Source organism: Cavia porcellus, unplaced genomic scaffold (assembly GCF_034190915.1).
Source record: "Cavia porcellus strain 051 isolate PalLab524CR breed Dunkin Hartley unplaced genomic scaffold, mCavPor4.1 scaffold_16, whole genome shotgun sequence".
NCBI classification, from domain to species: Eukaryota; Metazoa; Chordata; class Mammalia; order Rodentia; family Caviidae; genus Cavia; species Cavia porcellus.
Genome location: NW_026947499.1, coordinates 26,493,519 through 26,516,667, shown reverse-complemented (window position 1 = coordinate 26,516,667; position 23,149 = coordinate 26,493,519). Strand labels below are relative to the sequence as shown.

The 23,149-nt window shown below is 53.2% G+C and overlaps 1 protein-coding gene across 1 annotated transcript in view; it reads right to left on the bottom strand.

Annotated features, from left to right (window-relative positions):
• Positions 1-22,410, bottom strand: part of Mn1 (MN1 proto-oncogene, transcriptional regulator) — a 43,552-nt gene extending 21,142 nt beyond the window's left edge. The window contains exon 1 of the mRNA XM_003478351.5: positions 18,622-22,410. Coding sequence (XP_003478399.1) covers positions 18,622-22,402 — 3,781 coding nt within the window. The 5' untranslated portion in view covers positions 22,403-22,410. The remainder of the gene's footprint in view (positions 1-18,621) is intronic.
• Positions 22,411-23,149: the final 739 nt, after the last annotated feature.

Below are 23,149 nucleotides of genomic sequence, written 5' to 3'. Positions count from 1 at the left end.
AGGGAGGAGAGCCTCGAGGAAGCAGTGTGGGCTCCAGATTTCCTCTAGCAGGGTTCAGCTCACCCAAAAACAATTTTTTAAAAAAAGAAAGAAAGAAGGACCTAGAAGGGAGGCAGAAGGGGAAGAGGAGAATTAAAATGTGGCAGACAAGTTCTCCAGCATCGCCAGCACGGCTACATTTTCTGATTAATTAACCCTGAAAGGGGTCTCTCTCCTGGCCCTTCCTGGGGAGGCTCTGGCTGGAAGAGCCCTGTTTGCAATGTGGGGTGGCCCGTCCGGAGGGATTCACTCGCAAGTGGGGTGGCAGGCAGTGGGGGAGCAACCATCCCATCTCCGGGATGCACCGTAGTTAAAATCAAGGATGATAAGGAATTTATCAAACGAGATTTAGGCAGGGAAACCCTAATTAAGAGGTTAATTGCCTTCAAACCTAGGCAGGCCCAGGCAGATGGATCTTCAGTCTGACCTCATTAAAAAATAATAATAACCAAACAGAATACAGAGTAAAATCCAAGGTCCACCAGGAGGCTAACAAGAGTGAGGCGGGGACAGGGCCACGGAGGGACGGGGCTGGCCTGACCCAGAATCTGTGTATCACCCCTTGTCATCCCGCCCCTCCCTCTCTCCTCCCTTGAAATCTAGTGATTCCCGGCTTCTCCCTTCCCGAGGTGGCTTCCCCCGCAGCCCCTGAAGCTGGCACGCCAGGATATAAATTTGGAAGCATGCCCTCCACACACACAAACCCAGGCCGAAGCCACACACCGCACAAAACAATTGCAGGCCCGGTCATCTGGGGTTAAGAATGGTTTTTGTTTGGGGCAGAAAATGTGGAGGAGCCCAAAGGAACTGGCCAGATGATTGTTCCGGGAATGAAAGGGAGAGAAGAAAAAGGGGGGAGGGGTGGGGCGAGGGGTGCAGCAAACACCTGGGAAACCACAACCCCCCAGGAACAGACGGGTACGGCAGAAGTTTTCACCCTGGCCCCTAACACACAGGAGGAGACGTGGAGTGTCCACTCTCATAGACAGGCTGTGTCCTCCAGTCTGTCGGCCGCCCCACCACTGTTTTATATAAACCAGAAATGGATGCTGGAAGTGAGAGTGAATCAGAAGAGAGTTTTGTTTTGTTTTGTTTTGTTTTGTTTTGTTTTGTCTTGTTTTGTTTTGTTTTGTTTTGCCAAAAGGTGAAACCAAGAAAGAAGCTTCCGGTCCAAAGTGCTTGCTCATGGTGGAATGGATTTGAAGAGAAACAAGGAGACAGTCCCAAGGGAACAGCTTTCCTGTCCTGCCTCTGCGACCGCAGATGACCAAGCAGCGAGGAACAGTTTTTAGGCCTTCCAACCAGCCAGGCCCTGTATTTAGAGCTATGTGTGGTTTGTCTGGTAACTGTCTGAGGATAACACATCGCCATCTATGTCTTTAACTATAATTAGCATCATTGTCATGGTGTTTCAGCAAAGTGTCCTTACATTAGAAGGGCTGATTTTCCAAACCCTACACAAACACGGACCTACGGGATGGGTACACGGGTCCAGAGGAGAGTTGGGGAAATGTACAATGCTTCTCTCAGAGCCAGTTTCTTACTGACTTGCACTCAGAACTGTCCATCTAGCGGTCTGGGGGTTCCCGTCAAACACAGCACCCACTGGCTCTGCCCTGCCCAGAACCTGAGACACACCCCAAAGCTGTAGGCAAACCTGGCTGCCCACTGGGGAGCCAGCAGGGACACCTGCTCCTCCGCATCCTGCTGTTCCACCCCACCCCTGGTAGGTTCCTGACTTCTCCTGCCCAGGAGATGGACAGAATGTGCATTTTTCCCAAGGCTCAGTGACATCTGTGATGTAGCAGCCGCTGAGCTGAGTGATCTTCGTTTTCCCTATCACCATGCCCTGTTTCACCCAAAGAAAAGAAAAACTCAGGCTTCGGAGGTAAGTAACCTCAGTTCAGCAGGAGGCTGCAGTCCAGGCATCGGGCACTGCCCTCCTCCCAACCTCCAGGACGTGAACACCAACTCCAACAGCCAGAGGTCAGATGGCCAATGGGAAACCCCACCATGGCCAGGGTGTCCCTGATGTCTGTAACAAGCGTCACTTGTTCCGGGAATAAAAGGGAGAGAAGAGGCACAGGGGTATGTCTCCAGCCACAGAGTCTCAGGCAAACACAACTTGCAGGAGGAGCTGGGCCTAACCAGCAGCTCAGATTGGAGAGAGGAGGCAGGCAGAGCTGGGGTGAAGACTCCCATGTGCAGGGCGCCCGCCTTCCCTGCTTGCCCAGCAGAGATGTGTGGGGTCCCCAGCCTAGCCTCCCTGAAGGAAACCCCCATCTCTCCTTATAGGCTGCCAAGGCCACTCAAATCAAAACCAGGTGAGAGGCACTGGACATCTGGACGCAGAGACCATTGCTCACTGGAATCCTAGAAAGACACCAGGACTGACCCATTGGACAGATTAGCAGACCAAGGCTTGACAAGGCGGCGCAGACCTGCCCTAATCACACAGTGCTGTCACCCCAGACCTGGGGTTTTAACCGCTGCCCCTTAACCTGTGGGAAATGCACAAAGACTCAAATATCCAAGGACACAACTCAATAAATGCTATGAGGGATGGGGCCTGGGTGAGTTTTTCTTTCTTGCACCTGCGGGTAGGAGACACGGCTTCCTGCCAGGGTGCTCAGTGGTTTTGAACACAGCCTCAGACAGACCCAGGAATGAATCCGCATTCTGCCCTCTCCCAGCGAGGTGGCCTTGGGGAGCTAACTTTACCTCTTTGAGCCACACTTTTCTTACTTCTGAACTGGGGGATTGGTGGGATGGTACCGAATAATTATAGTCTGTTATGAGTCCTTCACCGCTCAGAGAGTCCCCAAGGAAAGTGAGAGAAGTTTCCAGGAGGCAGACGCCAGTCCTGATGGGCTGGCCTCAACTGGTCTGTGCTTTCCTGTCACAGTGACCTTGGCAAGGTTTGGAGAAAAATGGAAACAGAGGCTCCCAAACCAGGGGGCACGGGGAACAGGGACAGCCCCTTCCCTAACCTGGTACTCTAAACCATTAGGAAAGCATTTTCGCCTCTCAGAAGGGACCAGGGCACAAGGCAGAAAACATGGTATTTTCTCAGACACCATGGGCTCCAAAGGAGCCACCTCTAAATGTTCATCTACTAGGTGGCTGGAGTTCATCCTCGCTGGCCACAACTCCCTCCCTGACAGGATTCCCATGTCTGACTGTGCCCATCAGCCTGAGCAGCCTGGCCCTATCGCCTCGTCTCCCCTCTGATCCCCAGCCATAGCCCCCGCATCACTCTCCCAGTCTCTGTTCCCGGAACACACCAGTTCAGTCCTGCCTCAGGGCCCCTGCCTTTGCTCTTCCCTTGCCTGATACCTTTCCCGTTCGGCCTGGCACGGCTGGCTCCAGTGTGTGGGAGCCCACTGCTAAGGACACGGGAATGCTGCAGTCGGGCTGGGGGCTGACATCACTTTGGCAGCCTGACGTCAGTCAGCCGTACCAACCAGAGCGTTCACACCCTGGGGATCAGGATGAAGGCTCCGGTTACCTTCCAGAGCTGGGGGGCAGCAGGCACCAGGACGCCACCGACTGGCTCCTCATCACTTGAATCTCAGCTCACTGTTGGCACCTCACAGAGACCTCCTAGTGACCCGGCCTAGAGCCTCTCATTCATGTCCTGTCTGATTCTCTCCCGGCCCTGCCCACTCTGTGTGTGCCCATCTGTCTGTTGATTTGTCCTGTCCCCTAGAGAGTGAATTCCTTACAGCTCTGCACCAGAGCTCAGCACCCAGAACAGCATGGCCGTGTGGTTAGGTGCTGGATACCTGTTTGTTGCATGAATAAATATACTTTTGGATTCCGACTTTACTATCATGTTTTGAGGATTATTGGGCCCAACCTCAGTGGCTCACAGGGGATTCTCCACCGGGGCAGTAGTGACCTACGGGGCTGCAGGTCTGTCAGGGGAGGATAACAAGGCCTCTCCTGGGCTCTGTAGGATATTTAGCCAAACCCCAAGCTTCCTGCAGGACACCCCAGCATCATCCCTCTCTCCCTGGGGTCATGGGAATCATGATTGTCTCTAGACATCGCAGGGTATCCCCTGGGGACAGGGACAACATCATCCCATGTGCAGACCCCTGCCACAGCCCAGTCTGCAGCCAAAGACACTGATGGACTTGATGGAGGGTCCTCTGTGGGAATCGGGAGTGACTCCCTTCTAAAACTTCAGAGTCATGTTCTCAGCATCCCTTGGGGAGAATTCTAAGGTGCACACCTGGGGTTACAGGAAAAGAACTAGGGTTCAGAGAGGTGACCCACCCACCCAGGTCACACACCATTAAGTGGCAGAGCTGGGATTCAAACCCAGGCCTGCACACCTCCAGGTCTCGGGCACTCACTCTCAGCCTCTTGGATCAGCCCCAGCCTGCCAAAAATCCCCAGGCCCCACCTAAGGGCCTCAGTTTCTCTGGCCAGCTCCCAGACTGGCTGTGGCTGGCACCGGCTCCTGGCAAAGCGGCCTGAGGCTGCAGACGGTGTGTCTTGTGAATTCCTTCAACAGGAAGGCTGACCATGACTCATGCCTATCAGGGAACTTTCCTTCGGAGGCTGGGATGGACGTCAGGCAGAAGAAAAATGCCATCTCCCTGCCAGGGACAGCCCACCTCTGTCCCACGGGGGTCTGCTCTGAACAAGAGGTACATAGAGGCCCTCTCCCTCCCCAGTTGCACACCCAGCCCACAGTGAGGCTAAACTTGCCCCTGCAGATATAGTGGGGTGCTGCAGAGCCTGCCTTGTGATGCTGTCCCATACTGAACAAATCCCAACTGACAAACCTGGCGCTGAATGCCTGAGCACTTGGTAAAGTTCCTCTCCAACCTCCACCACCCCTTGGCCTTTCTGGGCCTCAGTTTCCCCAGCCCTAAGATGGGTCAGTAACAGCAACATTGCCGTGCCTTTAATAAGTTCATCAAAGCTCTCTCTATGAAACATCTGTCATACTGGAGGTGGGGAATAAAAGCTGCTGCTGGCATTGCACTTGCTGTGGGTCAGAAAGGCTTAACTCGTTGACTCCTCCAAGCCCCATGAGGCAGGAACTATTATCTCTCACCAGTGAGGACATGGGAGCACAGAGGGGTTAAGGAACCTGCCTGAGGTCACACAGCTGTGAGGTGGCTTTGCTGGGGTTTGAACCCAGGTTGTCTGGCTCCAGAGCCTGGGCTCTGAACCTCATACCCTATTTATCCTCCTGATACTTCTAAGATGCAAACACTGTTATTTTGTCTTTTTCAATTTTACAGGAGGAGACCAAGCTGGGAGCTATGAGAGCCTTGTCTGAAGCCACACAGCTGGAAGGCCAGGCCTGAAACTCGGACGGCTTGTCTAATGGGATGTGACCTGGCCACAGCTTCCCAAAGGCCAAGAGTCACTGCAGCAGGTCTGCTCTGTAAAGGCAGAAGGACCAGAGCTGCTGTCATCAGGGGTGTGTGTGTGTCACAGTGCAGCCTCACAGGCCTGGACACTTTCGGTGTCAGAAGCTCCCGCATATGTCTACGCCAAGCTTGGCCAGGAAAATCAGACCCAAACTCCCCCAGTGGATGCCAAAAAGCAGAAGAAGAAAAGGCCAAAGCCAAGGCTCAGCTGAGGTCCAGTTCCCTATTCCTGTAGCTATGCCGTGTTACCTTGGCCGGATGACCTACCTTCTCTGGGCTTTAGTTGTCTCTGTCGTAGAGAAGGGGCATAGAAATGGAAGACCTTTTCCATTGTAGAATTCTACCTAAACTTTCTCCTTAGAGTCGTTTCAACTGTGAAAACTGCAGGCAGGTGTTTGAGGATGTCCATCTACTGTGACCTAGTATCCAAGGCTGCCTAGTCAGGACGTCTAACCCACCAAGGTGAGCCTACCAAATAGTTCCATATGCCCACACCCAGGCGGGGAAAACTGGATCACAGACACTGGCCCGTGGCAGCCGGCGCAATGGCGCTCAAAGTCTTTTCACAGTGATAGCTGAAAGCTTGTGCGGGGGTGCAAAGTCAGCCTCCTAAGAAGTTCTGAGCTTCTGCTCCTCCCAGAGGGCCACATAGGCAACCCTGGCAGAGCGGCCCACAGCAGGGCTCCTTGGTGCCCACAGCAGGGCTCCTTAGTGGGTAGTTGGGAGACAAAAGAGGCCCTTTACCTAGCTGTCACTAAAGGGGAGCAGAGCAGGGCTCAGGACACCTCCTCCCACCCCCCCACCCCCACCCCCAATCCCGCAGTCCTACAAACACCAGAGAGAGACCTGTGACTCAAGGGAGTCCCAGGAATTCTCGGGGTCAAGAGAGGCAGAGGAGCCTCCCTCCCAAGCCAAGCCAGGACCAGCACACACAGCTCAAATTTCAAGACTACTTTCTAGATTTGCTGAAGCCACCAATGACCCCCAAACCTACAGTAGGAAAGCCTCAAATGTGGGCAAAGCCAGCTCCTCTCCTGATGTCCAGCCTTGACGTGGACAGAGCAGAGCCAGAGCCCATTACCAGCAGCCAGAGGATCTCACTTCCAAAGCGGTGCACGGAGCAGGAGGGAAGGGGCCTGCGGAAACCCAGGACACCGTTTTTACAGGCTTCAAAACAGATCAGTTTTACTCTAAAGTTTAAAATGAAACATGCTCCTGTTTGGGAAAAGAATTTCATTAGGGGGAAAATATAATATAAAAATACCCATTTAGAAAGAATGTGCTATTAATTCTTAGCACTCTATGCAGAAGGGAAAATTGCATTTTTATCTAAATGGTTTTTCTGCATAAGCCATTTACAATATTCTTTGCCTCTCTGTAATAGGCCCTGCTACCATTAGTCCTGGGACAACCAGGCTGAGAGCTGAAATCACCCTCAAACACATTTTATACATAACCCCTGGAAATCTATTCCAATGGGGACCTCAGCGCACAGGCCCACATTCCTTTTTAAAGGAAGAAATAAATATTATTGGGGTGGGGGAGTCCATGAAGAAGGAAAGGACAAGATGGTTTAAGTTAAAAGCAAATGCTCTGGGTCCCTTTAGCCAGCTGTAAGATTATAATCCCCTTCTGGCGGTGCAACTGTATCCATCTGACCGTCTTATGCATGTTCATGGATACGTGTGCAGGAATGTTTTGCACAGGCAAACATACACGCACACACACATGAATTTCCATCAGACAAGCAAACAGAAAGGATGAAATGCAGGATATCAAAACAAACTATTTTTAAACGCTAAAGCAAACACACCAAGAGAGCAATACTGCTATTTTCCCATTAAGCCAAGTTTCTCTCGATTTGAAAAGCAAGAGTAATCTAAACAATGCTTCCAAACGTGCTACATGGAGTCAGGGTGTTATGACCTCTGCCGCTGCTAACAAACAGAAAAAAAAATCCCTCCAGAGGGATGTGGGAATGCAGGCAGGCCGAGGCAGGCCGCTCAGCCACACCGGGCTGCATTGCACCAAACACACACACACACACACACACACACACACACACGCACACCCCGAAGCATCCCACGCCTGAGCGCCAAGTTGTCTCAAACTTCAGAATGCAGTACTTTTTCTTTTTTTCCAAAATGTTAAAAAAAAAAGTCTTCCATCTCTTTCTCCCTTGGATTCTCAAAATAACTACTTAATACCAACTGTCGGGGAGCTAAATTAATTCATTAAGGAAATGCAGGGGCTGTGATGGTACTGGGCGTGGGGGCTCTTGCAATTTCTCTGCCAGGAGCCAGAATGCCTCTGGCTGCTGTCTTCCGGCATTACCTGGCCCATAAATTCTGCCTTTAAAACCAGAGTCCAGAAATGTCATAATTATAGCTGATCCAGGTAACAGGTGTGTTCCCCTGCCCCCCCATCCCACCACAGGCCCCCAGACCTGCCTCTAGAAGATTGAGTGGTCTGGCCAGGGGTGTCATAATTACCGGAAACGACTCTGGCTTTAGGGGTTAGATAAAGACCCTCTCCAAATTTAAAGCCAGACACCGATATCCATTAGACTTTAACGGGCCCACATAAAAAAAGAAATTGTATCCTCATCCCTGCAAATGCGTTTCCTCAGCGCCTCGAGTCCACTGCAGGCTGGCCCAGTGCCAGAAAGAGTCTGCCAGCCCAGGCTCTGCAGAGACACGGCCTCGGTGGCAACTCTGCGAGAGGAATTAAGCCAGCGGAGAACGGGGGCGCTCGGAAACCACCGCTCAAAGCTGTTATGCGCCAAACCTCGCTTTTTGGTGGTAGTGGCAGCAGAGGTTTTTTAAAAAATGGAATTTCAACCCGCCATCTGGAAGCAGAGAGACAGGCAGGGCTGTGGGAGCCCCCCAGACAAAGAGGGGGGCATCCAGAGAAGCCCGGCTGAAGTGCCCTTTGGAGACTCAGTGGTAGGGAAGGCCAAAGTCGTAGGCTATTTGGCTTTGTTTTTCTTTTTCTTTTTTTTTCCCCCCAGCTTCCAAGACTTCGGCAGGCATTTTCTTCCTTCTTTGGAAGTCAAACCACGCATTTCTTAAAAGTTACATACGCGCGCGCTCACACTCCACCATCACCTCCATTTGTCAAAGCAGCAGGCGAGGAGGTGCTCCAAAGAGGCTTAAGATTCCTTGGAATCAAGAGACCTCTTGTCCACGCTGGCCCCCAGCTCCCAGCCGATTAAGAATTAATGCTTGGAAACTTTCAGGGGGTCTAGGACTCAGAGACCAGAAAGAAACTCATGTTCTTTGGCGGCTTCCAAGGCTCTGAGAAGCTGGGAGAGACGAACGAATGGGCCTTTTCTCCTTCCCCTCTAACAAGCCACAGACAGGAGCACCACTCGCCCCGTCTTTCCTGTCCTGGGGAGCTGGCAGGAGCGGAGACCGGGGGCCACTTTCCCTGTGATGGGTGAGGAGGCCTCCTATGGGAGAGCAGGACTTGTGAATGCAACGCACACACACACACACACACACACACACACACACACACACACTTCGAATCCCAGCGAAATGCTTCTCACACACTGAGCACAAAATAAATGCTTATTAACTAAAGTGACCCAAAACAGTGAAATGTACAAGTAAATTCATTATGCCTTGCCCGGAGGTCTAACAGGATTACAAATTCGGCAAAAATTGACCACACAGAGATCAATAAGCATCTACTTCAAACCGAATAGAGCCAAAACTTTCTATGAGCGTCTTCTTGAGGGGGAAAAAAATTATTCTTTCATTTATTATTAAGACCTGTCAGGCCTGCACGACTATGAGCGCGTGTGTTCACGCGCGCCCACCAGCAGACCCCAGCAGAGAGCGTCCACCGCTCTGTCCGATCCGGAAAGTCACCGCACAGGGATCATAAAACTGCTCCCATTCTAAATGCAGCCAAATTTGGGTCCACAGCCTCCCTCCCCTCAGATGCTAAACAATTACCAAAAATTACAGCCCTTGGGATGAAAATGGTCAGTTTGTTTTCAGCCAACCAGGGCTCAATACAGAAGCGTTCAGACTTATCCATGGCTGGACCACGGGCCCCCTAAAGGAGAGGGACAAGCAGGTTTTCTCCAGCTTCTTCCTCTGTGTGTGTGCTCTTGCGGAATCCACCACCAACTTGCTACCATTCAGAAAAAGGGAAAAAATATCTTCCGAGTAGGAGACCATCAGGGGTGTGCCTTGTTGGAAGACAGCGGAAGCTGCACAAGGCCCGCAAAGGCAAAGTTCTTCCCCAAAGGGGTTCAGGGGTGAGGGCGAAGTGTCAATGACTGTCATAAGGGTCACCAGCAGAAAAGTCACTCCCGTCCCCCCTCATCACCCTCTCTTTTATGGAAAGATGTGAGCTCATGTCCGGATGCATCCACGGCAAGTCACATGGGCCAGCTCCTCCCCGGACTTAGACACAGAGTTACTGGGGCTTGACCCACCCACAGCCTGGCTGGGTCTCTTCCGCACCTTGTGCCTGCATTCGCCACTAACGAAGCAGAAAGGGACCCTGATTGCTAACAGATCCACCGCGCAGGCATTCATCAGGCTGGTTGAGTCCTCTGTGCCTGTGTCCCCTATACACCTGCGGTCAGATGGCAACCCGCGGCCAGATGGGAAAGCTCAGCCAAGAACTTTCCATCCTTTGTGACGTGGACACCAGCCCCCAAGCCATTCATACATCCCCAGGCTCCCCCGGGAGGTATCGGTACAATGACTTTCACAGTTACAAATTATCTTCCACTTCTAAACCCCAAGACTCGGTAAATAACATTTCAACTTTTATGGATGCTCTCTCATCCCTCTACCACTCCCTCATCCCAAGAAAATAAGCTGCCCCCCAATCTCCATCTGCCATTTACTAACTTGAGGGTGCTTCTCTGGCTCCTAGGAAACGGAGCTGGAGTGTTTGCATCAGGATTCAGGGCCTAAGATTTTCAAGGTGTTTTCAAATGGCGCAAGAGGATAGAGAAGCCACTAACTTCTCAGCAAATTTTCAACCAGTGCTTTCTTTCTCCAGAAGACTGAGCTCTGGGGATTTCACATCAGGCTGGGTTTTCTCTAAGGCTTGCCCGCCCCCTCTAATCATAAGACAGTCTCTCAGAAGTGTTTTATTCCTGGTGGTCGTTGCCAATCATCTGACAAGCTTGTATCCAAATCCATAGGCATCTGAAAACACAACTTCCCAGTAACTGAAAAGGGTCATACCTTACCTTACTATGGCCTGAATGAGTGAACAGGAAACTGTGTGTGTGTGTGTGTGTGTGTGTGTGTGTGCACGTGCATGCACACATGTGCATGTTTGTCTGCGTGTGCATACATGTACAGGAGTTCACTCATTAACTGTCAACTCACGTCCCAGAAACTCCCAAATCAACCAGGAAAATCAGATGAAGCCAAAGGGGGCACACCACTGTGGGACAAATGGATTCCCCCAGTCACACTGTGCAAAGCCAGTGACATCAGAAAGGCCCTAAAATTGTGTCATTCCGGTGAAATTTTTGTCCCATACCTTAAGATCAAATGAAGCCTTCATGCTCAAGGACTCTTTCAATTCTTATCAGTACTGAGAAAGAAAAAGCAAATTTAAATTCTGTTGACTGAATGCATGATGGGCAACTTAGTAGTCATTCAAAAGGCCACTTGAAGAGCAAGCAGAAGGTAGGTCCAGGAATGCCTCAGAATTAGTTCACATTCCAAATTCTGCTCTGGACAGAGTTCCTGAGATATACAGGAGCGGGGAAAGGACCTGATTCTCCTCCACGTGTCTTCAAAGTACCCAACTTTCCAAAGACCTTCAAAGGCGATGAGTCCCCAGTACACTCTTGCCAAAGGCTCTTCCTGTTTCCTTAAACTCCTTGCTAGCACACCCTGATTTAACCAAACCAAGCCCTAACATGGATAAGTCAAATTGCAACTAAGAAAGTCAGAGGCAGTGCAGGGATCAGAATCCCAGGAACAAACATCTTGGGAGAAATCTAGTATTTTCCACAGAAAGGCCAAAGACAGAAGAAAGATGGAAGCTTGGACTCGCAGAGCTGATCCTACAAACTCTCAGGGAAGTGGGGTGACGTGAGTTCTTTGGACCTCTGAGCTTTGACGATCAAAGCATAAAAACCTGCTCCTCTCCACCAACAATGTGAATTTGTACTGGGACATTTGTTGGGAGTTTTTGCCGCTTTTTGGACCAGTCCATTTCAGGTTAGATGTCCCTTCTGGGACATTTAGAAAGAGCCAGCATGTCAGTATGAATGAGCTAAGACCTCCAAACTGTTAAATTCAATTGCCTTAGGTTTAAAGGGCATTTGGGTCCCTCCAATGATACATAAATCATGAAAGGATTTGCAGACGATTGCTATAAAGTTCTCTCTCTCTCTCACTCTCTCTCTCTCTGTCTCTGTGTGTGTGTGTGTGTGTGTGTGTGTGTGTGTCTGATCCAGCCTTACAAGGAAGCGATGATTCTGCAGACCTACCAGCTTTCTCAGCCAAGAGGAAGACCATGAATTCGGCATGCCATGGCTACCACGGAGCCCTCAGTAGGTACCAGGGGTGCCTTCCCACACCCACCCCCGAGAGGTTCGTACCAGAAACTACTGGGGACCTGAAACAAACCCTTGCATCGTGAGACGGGGGGAAACTGCTGCAGTGTACCCGCTGGTGTGCCTTCGAGGCAAATGCTGTTGGGAGCAGACACTTTACTTGCTTCCCAAACCTTAGAGGCAGCTGATTAAAATGCAGGCCAGCAAACAAAGCAGCCTCAGCACTTCTAATCATGACACCCTAAGAAAATGACGTCTTTCAAACATCCCTCTCCACTCAAGTAAATGAAACTTAACTCTGCTTTTTCCATTTGGAGGAGTTTTGAGTTTGGGGCTCACACATGTACAAGATTTCTTCTAACACACTACAAATTGACTGACTGTCCAACACACACACACACACACACACACACATATCCTGCAACCCCGGGAAAGCCACACATTGGACGGGTGTTTACAGAAGATGGCAGGAAACAATTCAGGCACATTTATACTAGGAAATTCATCCAGTGCAATTCGCCAAGACCCCCAGAACTATCTCAGGCTTCAAATCACATGCATGGCTTCTGGGGTCCTGAGCAGACAGAGCCAGGGAACGCAGGCTGGGCTGTTATGCACCAGGACACAGAGGGTCCCTGCAGGCAGGGCCGTGACTAATTCGAAAGCCCAGTGTTGTCCCCGCCACGTCGTTGGTACCAAAAGATTACAATAAAGGAGAGGAATTTCCATAAATGAGAAGCAGCGTCTGCTTCCCACAACTGGGGGGTAGAAACGGGGGAGGGTGCTGATTCAAAGATTCCTCCCCACACAGAAGCCCCATCGCTGGCTGAACTCAGCCAGGGAGGCACCTCCATGCACATTCACGCACAAAACCCAGCAAGGGGTGACATGCGTGTGTGTGTCTGCTACTGAAATACGCCAGATCAAAGTCACACGCAGCCCAGGAGGCCCGGAGGCCGAGATTTCGTAATTAGGATCTTCAAAATCCTCCCTCTATTTTTAGGACTTGCGCTCATTCAGTCCTCTACAGACTCAGAATCTGTCAGCTGAGGCCATTGAGACAGAAGGTTTAGCTCCTCTGCCTGCTTGCCTTTGGGAAAGCAGCTTAAGAGAAAGTACAGGAGTAACTCCAGATTCCGGGGCACTACCCTTGGCCATGCATATGCATACGTGCGCATGCCGGGGAGGGACCAGGGCAGAGGGGGCCTCTTTCACAGGCTGCACTGCAGGGGCATTTGCTCTCTTCTGCTGCCACCTCACCCCGAAATCTGACACCTGCCCTGGCACCCACATAACCCTCTCAGACCATGCTCTTTCAAAGCAGCCCCCAGACTACTTCATTCTGCTCTGCTGTAGGCAAGAAGAAAAGAAAACTTGAAATTATCCCTTCAAATGTCTCTCTTCTCCATCACATAGTCATGTATATATCAACATCGCTGCCACCAGCGATCAAATCCCACACTCAAATCTGTCCACCCCAAGATGCACCTAAAAATAGACACTGTCCTAACACAAACACATCCAAGTCAGAACCCTAACTGCAGTCAAGATGACGAAGCCAGGCTATTCCAGACCCTCCAGTCCAAAGATTTAGGTGGGACAATAAGCAGGCTCAGAGAAAGGAGCAGAAGGCAGAGGTACTGGTTGTAAGAGGCCCCCAGTAGACTGAAGGAAAGATTTGGTGTTTTATGTCATGAAGCGCTTGTCTTCACACACTGCCCAGATATCTGATCCTATTATATAAAGCTACAGCCTTCTAATCTCTAAAATTAACCACGCAGAGGTAAACACAGTATTCCTGACTGAGACTATTTATCTCCTAAAGGCTTTCAGCAGAGCAGACTGCTCCCTGGGCAAGGAACACAATCCGGCACAGTTCTCGCTCAGGTGGAGAGAAACGGGCCACTGGTGCTTTGCTACCTTTTCGGCACAGAGTGAGCGTGGGAGATCCCGTGAAATCCCAGCCACACGCTCAAGTCTGCCCGTCCACAGTGGGAAGGCTTTTCCTCCTCTAATTTCACCTGGTCCTCCCGGACTGTTTATTAAAGATGTATATTTTATATCAGCAGAGTGTATCAAGTAACTTCTTGGCAAAGGCAGCTGTATTTTCAGGACCTATTAAGATTCTTTGTGGAAATTTAAATACCTCTGTCAGGCAAACAAAATCATATCAGGAATCATAGAATTTCATTGCTAGAAAGAGAAATTAGATTAACCAACCCGCACTCCTTTCCTAGAACTCTCAATAAAATAGAAGTAACATTTCAACAGTCTCTTATTTCTGGTCTGAAGAGGCCTCACAAGAAATCTAAATAAATTTGTAAGAAAGCAAGCTATCCCGAGGAAAGCCTTTCAGTCTACAAAAGTTGTGCACGGAGCGAGATTGGAGACTATGTCAGTATATATTGCATAGTAGAAGGCAGTGACTATTTAAAATCAAAACAGCCAGAAAGATCCAGTAGCAAAACCTATAACAAGTTCAGCCCTGCTAAGGATCAGCCCCTGAAAACATCCTTGTCCTTTATTAATATTTAGTGGAAATGTATAATTGCAGATGTGCACTAGGTTAGGGTTTTATGTCGGGAGGCGGGCAAAGAAGACAGGTTTATTACAGCCATGAAATATTAAACAAGCACCAAAGAACAGTAGTTGTATGTCCTAGTCTAGCCAGAGAGCAGGCAGGCCCGAACGTCAGCTGCACAAAGAGGGCCCCTATCTGTTTACATTACCCCTGATTAACACCTGCGAAGTTTTGAGTTACATCTTCCGGAGGCACAAGAGTCCCATGAAGGCATGCACCCCAGGGTGGACAGTTCTGCGAGGAAGCAGGGAGCCATGCTCCTCTCCTGGCTCTCCCCAGACAAGTTTAAGTCAGCCTTAATGATTCTCTGCATGGTGTTGGGAGAATGAAAGAGGACTCAAGAGAAAAGCGATGCTTTGCTCTGAGGCTAAGACCTCCTCCCTCTCAAATCTGCCCCATGGCTGGAGAAATTCAGTGCTCAATTCCTGCCCGCCTAGTATTTCTCAGCGCTGCCTCTCCGTTAGGAATGGAACCCTGACAAAAGCATGAAATCCTAAACATTTCTCCCACATGGCTGGATAAAAATCAGACTTCCAGAGCGAGCAAGACTGGGTGCAGAGGGTCTATACCAAGGGTGCTCCCATTTCAAAATGTGCGAAAGGCTATTCTAGGCTACTCTGGGTTTTAAGAGAGAGAACCACCAACAGAAAAGAACTGGAGCAAAGACAGTTATGGGACACAATTAATTCAGAAGGGGGAAGCTACTTTCTCTTCCTTAATATGTATAATCTGCACATGTTTGGTCAACTCCCTATCGTTACTCCTTTTGGCCCTGTTTTGAAATTTATCTGTAGCCATACACACCCCTTACAAAGACAGAGGATTTTGCAAACTGTTTTTAAATTCATGTCATCCACATAGCCTTAAAAGATGTCTGAACAGGGACAAACTCAAGCTGCTTGTGTGTGTGTGTGTGTGTGTGTGTGTGTGTGCGTGTGTGTGTGTTACCCCCTTTTCATAATCTCACCGTTTCCCCTTCAGCAAACAGAGCCTTACAATCAGATGAAGTTTCATTATACAAAAGTTGTCTGGTGAATTAACAAGTCAAGAGAAGCATAATTTGGAGAAGCTGGTTTTCCTGTTATATGTATGTATAGAAAATCATAATCACTTGTCATTCCAACCTAGACTTCTCAAGAATTACAACTTGCCAATCAAGCGTCCTCCCCGCCAAAGGGCACTCAAATCCTATAAGAAAGGCAAGCTGGCCATGTCCAGCGGCTGCAGGCCTTATACAGTTCTGAGCACTGATTCGTTCCTCCAATCCAGCACGGATCATTTTGTTAAATACCGATGAGTATTTTGTCATTGGAGCAAAGAATTTCAAAAACGTTGTTAATATTTAATCACATTAGTACTGGCGTATTTTATGGTATAACAAAATAAAATATCATTACAAAAATGGACTTTGCCTGAAAAGGGCTGGGAGGGATGAGGAAGAGATTGTGCGGCTGGAACCTAGAGAAGGTATCTTCCAAGCCATCAGACGTCACTGTTCCTTGACTAATGGAACTACAAGGCACATTTTTGAAGAAAAGCAGAACATTTTGCCTGAATTTTTTTTCCCTGACTCTATTTCAAAGTGGCACACTTCACTCTGATTTTTAGCCAGGGGACTCAGGGACCTATAGAAAGCTCTGTGTACCTATTTATACAACCTGTGCAGATGGAACTGCAGGGTGTTATCATAATGAAAAGTTTAATCATCCTTATTTACTATCAGTAAGGGAGCAGGAATCAGATGCAGAAACCTTAGAAAGCCTCTACCAGCAGCCCAAGGCTGCAAAAGCTTGGAGTGACCTCAATTCCAGGCTTTATCTGGGAAACTGTCCTTCCCACTTCAGAGTGGAAAACAAAGGAGGTCAAATGGGTGTCCCCGCCAAAGCCAGTGCCTAGGAGGTGGCCAGCCCCCTGGTCCCGGAGGAAGTCCCTATCTTTTCATATGGGGGGGGGGTCATTTAGTTTACAAAGGAAATCAACCCTAAAGTGACTAACATCTGTTTCCAAAAAATAATTTTGCTCATCCGATTGTAAAAATGAAACAAACCAAACAAAACATCTCTTTTATGACATTTCTTCATCCACAGCCTACATCTCTTTCTCCCTGCCCAGTAAAGGACTGACCAGTAAGAGGGTAGAAAGATACCTCTAGAAAAATCCCATTAAAACCACTCAATACTGCTCCACCTAGGAAAGCCCTTTCAAAGATTAGAGGGAACCAGTATTACTAGTTTGCTTTATCAATTCTCTAAACTGGTTTTTTTTTTAAACTTTTCTCACCCTATTTTGGTCAATATGTTCTTAATTACTGGAGAGCAGGGGGGAGGAGGGGGAGGGGCAGCCAGGCCAGGTAGAAGTGACAGGGGCTGAGATCCGTGCTAACCAGCTATCGATCGGGCCAGATCGAGATGTTGTGTACAAGAAAATAAAAGAGAAGGGAGGAGGGGTGCAGCAGCAGGACGGTATGTCCGACTCCCTTCTTAAAAGGAAAAAAAACCTGCGGAGGGTCCCAAACTAACCAATTTATGGCCTTGCCTGGGAGCAGCCCGGAGCACGCTGACGCTGGACAGGGAGCGCTGCTGTGCATGCTAAACACCCGGCTTCAAATGAGCGCGCGCACGTCCCGGCGTCCCGGGCTGGGCAGTAATGCGAACAAAGAGAAAAGGAGCAAGCTTGCTTTCATGAATGAGAAAACCTAAGGGGGAAAGCGCCCTGGGCTGGCGCCTGGGAAGCCCTGATTTCTGAACTAGCCAGCTCCTTTTCCTCTCCCCCTTGCTTACCAGCCCCCAGCACGTTCCCTGAGAACCTACCCTCACCTTAACCCCAGGGTCAGGAGATGGCGCTTGCAGAGGGCTGGGGAAGAGAAGGAGGAAGCTAGCAGGGAAGGCAGGAATCAAGGAGCACCCTTTTAAGAGACAGGGTTAAACTGTCAGCCAGGGGCTCCACAGTCACATCCCGCCCACTGCAACCCAGGGAATTCAACTAGGGTTTAAAAGAAAAAGATAAAAGATGGCAGAGAAATGATATTGTCTGATTTTAAGGAGCTATTAGTTCTATTTTTGTAAAAAGCCCCACTAAAATAAAATGGATACATACTGCAGCCCCGTCATCTTTAGGTTTCAAAGAATTCTCACGACTTTAACTGGAAGAGTATGGAGCTAACCTCACCCCCCCCCCAACCACCTTAAAGGCCTCCAGGCTTGGTGGGGAAGGGGTGCTTAGAATGCAAACGAGAACTGGGACTGGACATCTGTCACCAAAGCCAAGCGAGATATTGACAAACGCGGGTCCTTTGTGTCTTAGGAATATATATCTGTATCCCCACACACACAAGTGATGTCCTCATGGACTGGTCTGGGATCTGCCAAGCAGAACCCCCCAGCCCCTCCATGCCAAATGTCAAGCAGATGTGCCCTGAAAAGTAGCCTACCTCCTCCAACCCCTACAGGTCTCCGCTTTTCCCCCCTCAGTGAAACTCTAATAGTCACGAAGAGACAAAACAGCTATTCATTAGGAACAAATGTCAAATGAGGCCCTGCCTCGGAGAGATGCTGCTGACACCGGGGCTGGTAACTTTTTTAGTAAAGATACTGTCTCCTAAAAGAACTCCATCTGGAGGCTCGCTGACTAGGAGAAGGTGGGGAGGCATTAACACAACTTTCCAGGTGCCCTGCCAGGAAGGAGGGTACACAGCTCCTAAGAAGGGGAGCTGGCCTGAACATGGAGGCTGCAGAGGGGTCTTGTGTAGAGGGAAGGGGGTTCCTCTGTGTGCAACACAGTGGGCTGTCAGCCGAAGCTGGGGGTCAGGGATGACTCTACAGTGAGTCCCAAAAGTGGCCAGCTAAGTTCTTACCATCCTTTAGATCCAGAATCTACCTGGTGACACTTGGTGATGGGCATCCCAGTAGCCCTTCTTGGTAACCAAGTAAGGATCCCCAGTTCTGAGCCACAGATTAAGAAGGCCTGTGCCCTCCTAACCCTGAGGAATTCAGGGGCAGAGGCCACCCACCTGAGGATGGGTGGTCACAAGGAAAGGAAAGGGACCGAGTGTGCGAATATACCTTCTTTGCTGTTGGGGTTCTGGGGTTTGGCCTTTTCCCAAGGTGCCAGCGTCTTGTCATCCTCTGCGCCGTCCACCAGGGCCTTGTCAGCTGGCATGTACCAGGTGGCACTGTGCTCTGCCATCAATGAGTCCAGGTCAATGGTGCTCATGGCGCTCTTGACCGCCTCTGAGCAGCAGCTCCCCAGCTCGCTGTCACCATTCTGCGTGCCCGAGGCCCCCACTGGGCATTCACCCTTCTTGCCACCCTTGAGCCCCAGGGGCTGGTCCTCAGAGATGCTGAACTGCTGCCTCTGCAGCTGGATCTGCGCCTGGAGAATCTCCAGAGGGTGGATCTCGTCGGGAGGCGCTGCCCCGCTGCTGCTTGTGGGGGTCCTGACCTGTTCCAGGCCCGGAGTGCCCGGATGGCCAGCAACCCCGCCCCCACCGTAGCTGTCAGGGGTCGAGGTAGAGGTAGACATGATGCCCAGGCCAAGCGGGGGTGGAGGCGCCTTCGGTCCATGATCCCCGGTGCCCACCCCTCGAGGAGGGAGTTTGGGTGAGCCAGTCACTAGGGGGCTCCTGCTGGCTTTGGCCAGGGCTGGGGGGTTGTCAGAGCTGGACGACACCTCGTCCTCATTGGTGTAGCTGGTGCTCACCTCGTCGGAGGTAAACTCACCCACGTGGGGCGAACTACCGGTCGACTTGGCCCCGCCGTCCAGGGATGTCATGAGGTCTGGCTGGTCCCCCAGGAGCAACTCAGCCCCTTTTCCCCATGACGGCGATGTGAGTGCCTTCTCGTGGGGCGTGGGCGCCCCGCGAGCCTCGCTCACAGAGCTTCCCCCGACGGCAGCGCCTGGACCTGACTGCTGCCCCGGGCTCACCCCAGGTGCACCCCCACTGTCTGGAGCCACAGAGTACTTGTCAAAGAAGGTCCCAGGGCTCACGTGACCACTGTCCCTTTTTCTGCGACCCCGTCCCCGGCCACCGCCCCCTGGGACCGGCTTGCCATCGTTCCCCGACGTGGACTCTAGTGTGTAGTTGGGGGAGAGGCTGGTGCCATCCCCCTGGGTGGGCGGGTTTGAGGGCCCTGATGCTTTGGAGCCGCTGCTACTGGTCCCTGAGGGGCCTCCAGATCCTGGGGCTCCAGGAGCAGACCCCCCAGGGAAGTAATCCGAGCCGGGGTTGCCTGCCACCGCTGCACCGTCGGTGTCATTCTGGCTGAGTTTCCTCTTGCCCTCGGGTGGGTTCTTCTTGTTGAAGGTCACGTTGAGGTTGGGGGCCCCGAGACTGGCAATCATGTTCTGACAAGCGGTGGAGAGCGCAGCCAGGCAGCTCTGGCCAAACAGGTTGTCCTTGGAGCTGGGTTTATTGAAGGAGCCCAAGGAGAGTGCCCCCAGCTTACTGGCCGAGGCGCGCTGGCTGGGCTGGAAATCGGGCTGTGGCGGGTACGCGCCCCCGCCGCCCCCGCCGCTCCCTGAGCTGCCGCCGCCCCCGCCTGCGCTTGGGGGCGAGTTGACGCCGGGACCGCTGTGCGGAGTGGCTTGCCTGCTCCCTGCGCCGAAAGGAAAGCCCGGCTGACCCCCGAGCCCTGGCGCGGCGAAGTCCGGCGGTGGAGGCCGGCGCTCTGAGGCCGCGCTGGGTAGTCCCACTCCGGCCCCAGGCGACTGCAACTGACCCAAGCCAGCCAAGCTGCCCCCAAACTGCAGGCCCGGCGAGGGCAGCGCGGGCACGTGGCCCTCACCAGGCATCCTCAGCGACTCCTGCAGAGGGCCCCGGAACAGCACCCCCGAGCCCCCGGGCGGAGGGGGAGGCGCCAGGCCCGGATCGTGCGGGCCGCAGTCTGCCGGCAGGCCCGACCCACCCATCCTGCGGGGCAGCAGGTCACCGGGCTGAGGACCTGGAAACCACGCGCTCTCCTGGGCCAAGTGCGGTGCCTGCTGCTCGAAGGTGCCCAGGCGCCCCGAGGCACCCGCGCTGGAGCCTTCGCGCTCAAAGTTCGGCTGGGCCAAGCCACCCACTGGGCCGCCGTGCACCAGACCGCCCTGGCCCACGTCCCCTGGGTGGCCTAACTGGGCCAGGTTGGGCTGGCGCAGCCTCTGTTGCTGATTCCGCGACGCCATCTGTTTAATCATGAGGGCCGCGTTTTGGCGCTGTTGCTGCTGCTGCTGCTGTTGCTGCTGCTGTTGCTGCTGCTGCTGCTGCTGCTGCTGCTGCTGATGTTGCTGCTGCTGCTGCTGCTGCAGGGACTGGTGGTCAGGGGCCGGGTGCTGGAGGGGAGGCCCTGAAGGGAAGCTGTCGGGTACAGGCGGCGTGAACTCGCCGGGGAGGCCCGGGTAGGCGGAGGGCGAGAGGTGGTTGTCCAGGGCTCCGTTGTGCATGTTCCCATTCCACGAAGACGCACAGCGGTCCACTCCCGCGCTGCCTGGGAAGTCGAATCGCGGCCTCTTGGCCACGTTCATGTAGGGGGGCGCGTCGAAATGCTGCAGCCGCTGGTTGGGCGCCTGCTGCGGAGGGGGGTGTTGCATGTTGAAAACCGGCTCGGAGAAAGGATGCATGCTCCGGTTCTCCAGCCGGTGGATGGGGTACTCGAACTGCGCGTGCTGGCTGGGCAGCATGGGACCCCCGTCCTGCAAACCTCCGCTGGGCGTGCCGGCCTCACCTTGCTGGGGCCGCGGATGCGCAGGCGGGCACGAATTTTGTCGGACTAGAAGCCCAGGTGGTGGTGGTGGCTGCTGTTGGGGCGGTTGCTGAGGGGGCTGCTGCGGAGGGGGCGGCGGGGCCTGCTGGGGAGGCTGCATTAGCGGGTGCCTGGAGCCCACCCCGGGCTCCAGACCTACAGGCATCTTTCGGGCCCCGCCGAACCTCTCGAAGAACACGCCGTGCTGCTGTTGAGGCTGCTGGGGTTGCGGAGGCGGCTGCTGCGGGGGCTGGGCATGCATTTTGGACAAGCCCACCATGCCCGCAGCTCTGGGCATGGCCGAGGCACCCGGGAAAGTGCCCCCAGGAACCTGACGACCTGCCGCGTAGTGAGGCAGCTGCCCCTCTGAGTCGTTGGGTGAAAACATGTCAAAATGTCCCGAGGGCGCCTCGCCCGGGTAATTGTATTCCAGCGAGTCCACGGCTCCTTGGTTTGACACCCTCCGGGACTCAAGATTGTGGGAATCGGAGCCGTTGGAGGAGGGCAAGCCGTGGAAAGAGGCGGCCCGGTTAGGGCTCTGGTCCAGCGGCAGGCACGGGGCGGGCACGGCGTGGCCCGAGGCGCCCGAACTGTGGAAGTCCGGAAGGTTTCCTGGTCGCTGAGGGCCGAAGCTATCCGGCCCCTGGCTCTCCGCCATGTGCTCGTAACCCTCTGCGAAGGGCGGCTGGCTGCCCAGGCCGGCGGTAGTGCCGCCGTAGCCGAGCAGGCGACCCCCATGCAGGCAGGAGGCCCCTGGGTCCGGGCCACCGAAGTTGCCCCCGAAGTGGGGGTGATGCTGGTGGGGGTGGTGGCCTCCCGGATGGCCATGGTGAGGCTGCTGGCCGCTGAAGAAGCCGTGCACAGGCTGCGCCTGCAGCCCCCCTGCATGCAACTCCGAGTGGCCCCGCGCGTGGAAGCCGTAGGGTTCCATGTTCATGCCCAAGATTGGGGGCTCGCCCAGTGCACTCATGGCAGGGTCCACGGGACCTGGGGGCCCCCCTGTGTGGAAAGCAGGGGCCTTAAAGTGGGCGTTCATGCTCAGTCCGGTCTCGTTAAAGTTCCTCTCGCCCTGGCCAGCGTTCCTGTTGTTGATCTGGGGCTCGAATTGGTCCAGCCCAAACATACTTGGCGGGGGGCACGGGGAGATCAATAGGGCATGACAGCTTGCTCTCCACCGCGCGCCTCCCGCCAGCGACTCCTTCCAGCCTCGGCTTGGGCGCTCCGGGACGCTCGGCACCGCGGGGGCGCAGCGCGCTCCGCCACCCCGCCAGGCGTGGGGAGACCGAGGGCTATCCGATCCTCTCGCGGAGCTCTGGATATGCCGGGGCGGACCTCTCACATCTTTCGAGGCCGCGGGGCCTCCAGAAGCCGTGGTGGGGGGCCCATGCCCCGGGCAGTTGGCGCAGCTGCGGGTGGATTTGCAGGGAGGGGACCGAGCCGCGGGTGAACGGAGACAAAAAGTTAAGTGGGGGGAAAGGAGCGGGAAGGAGGGTGGGAAAGAAGAGCGATCACCTTCTTAAGTCCGATCGGGTCGATAGGGGAGCCCCGGGACGCCGCCCGCAGCCTCCAGGAGTCCGTAGCGAAGCTGCTAAGGGCCGGGAGGAAGACCCTTCCAAGCCGCGGCCGGCGATGGGGCACCGACAGAGCGGTCCCTCCCCCCGCCCCCCGTGATCCCCGCGCTCCACAGCCCGAGCCTCCGCCGAGCAAGATCCGCTCGCACAGTCCCCGCCGGCTCCGGGAGAGCAGCTGCTGCTTCTTCAGCGGATCGGAGGTCCAGAGGCTCCGCTTCGCATCGCTGGTGCCGGCCTCCGAGCCGAAGAGGCAGCGGGACTGAGGAGGTGGCAGGCGCCGGCGTTGGAGCGGAGGGTCC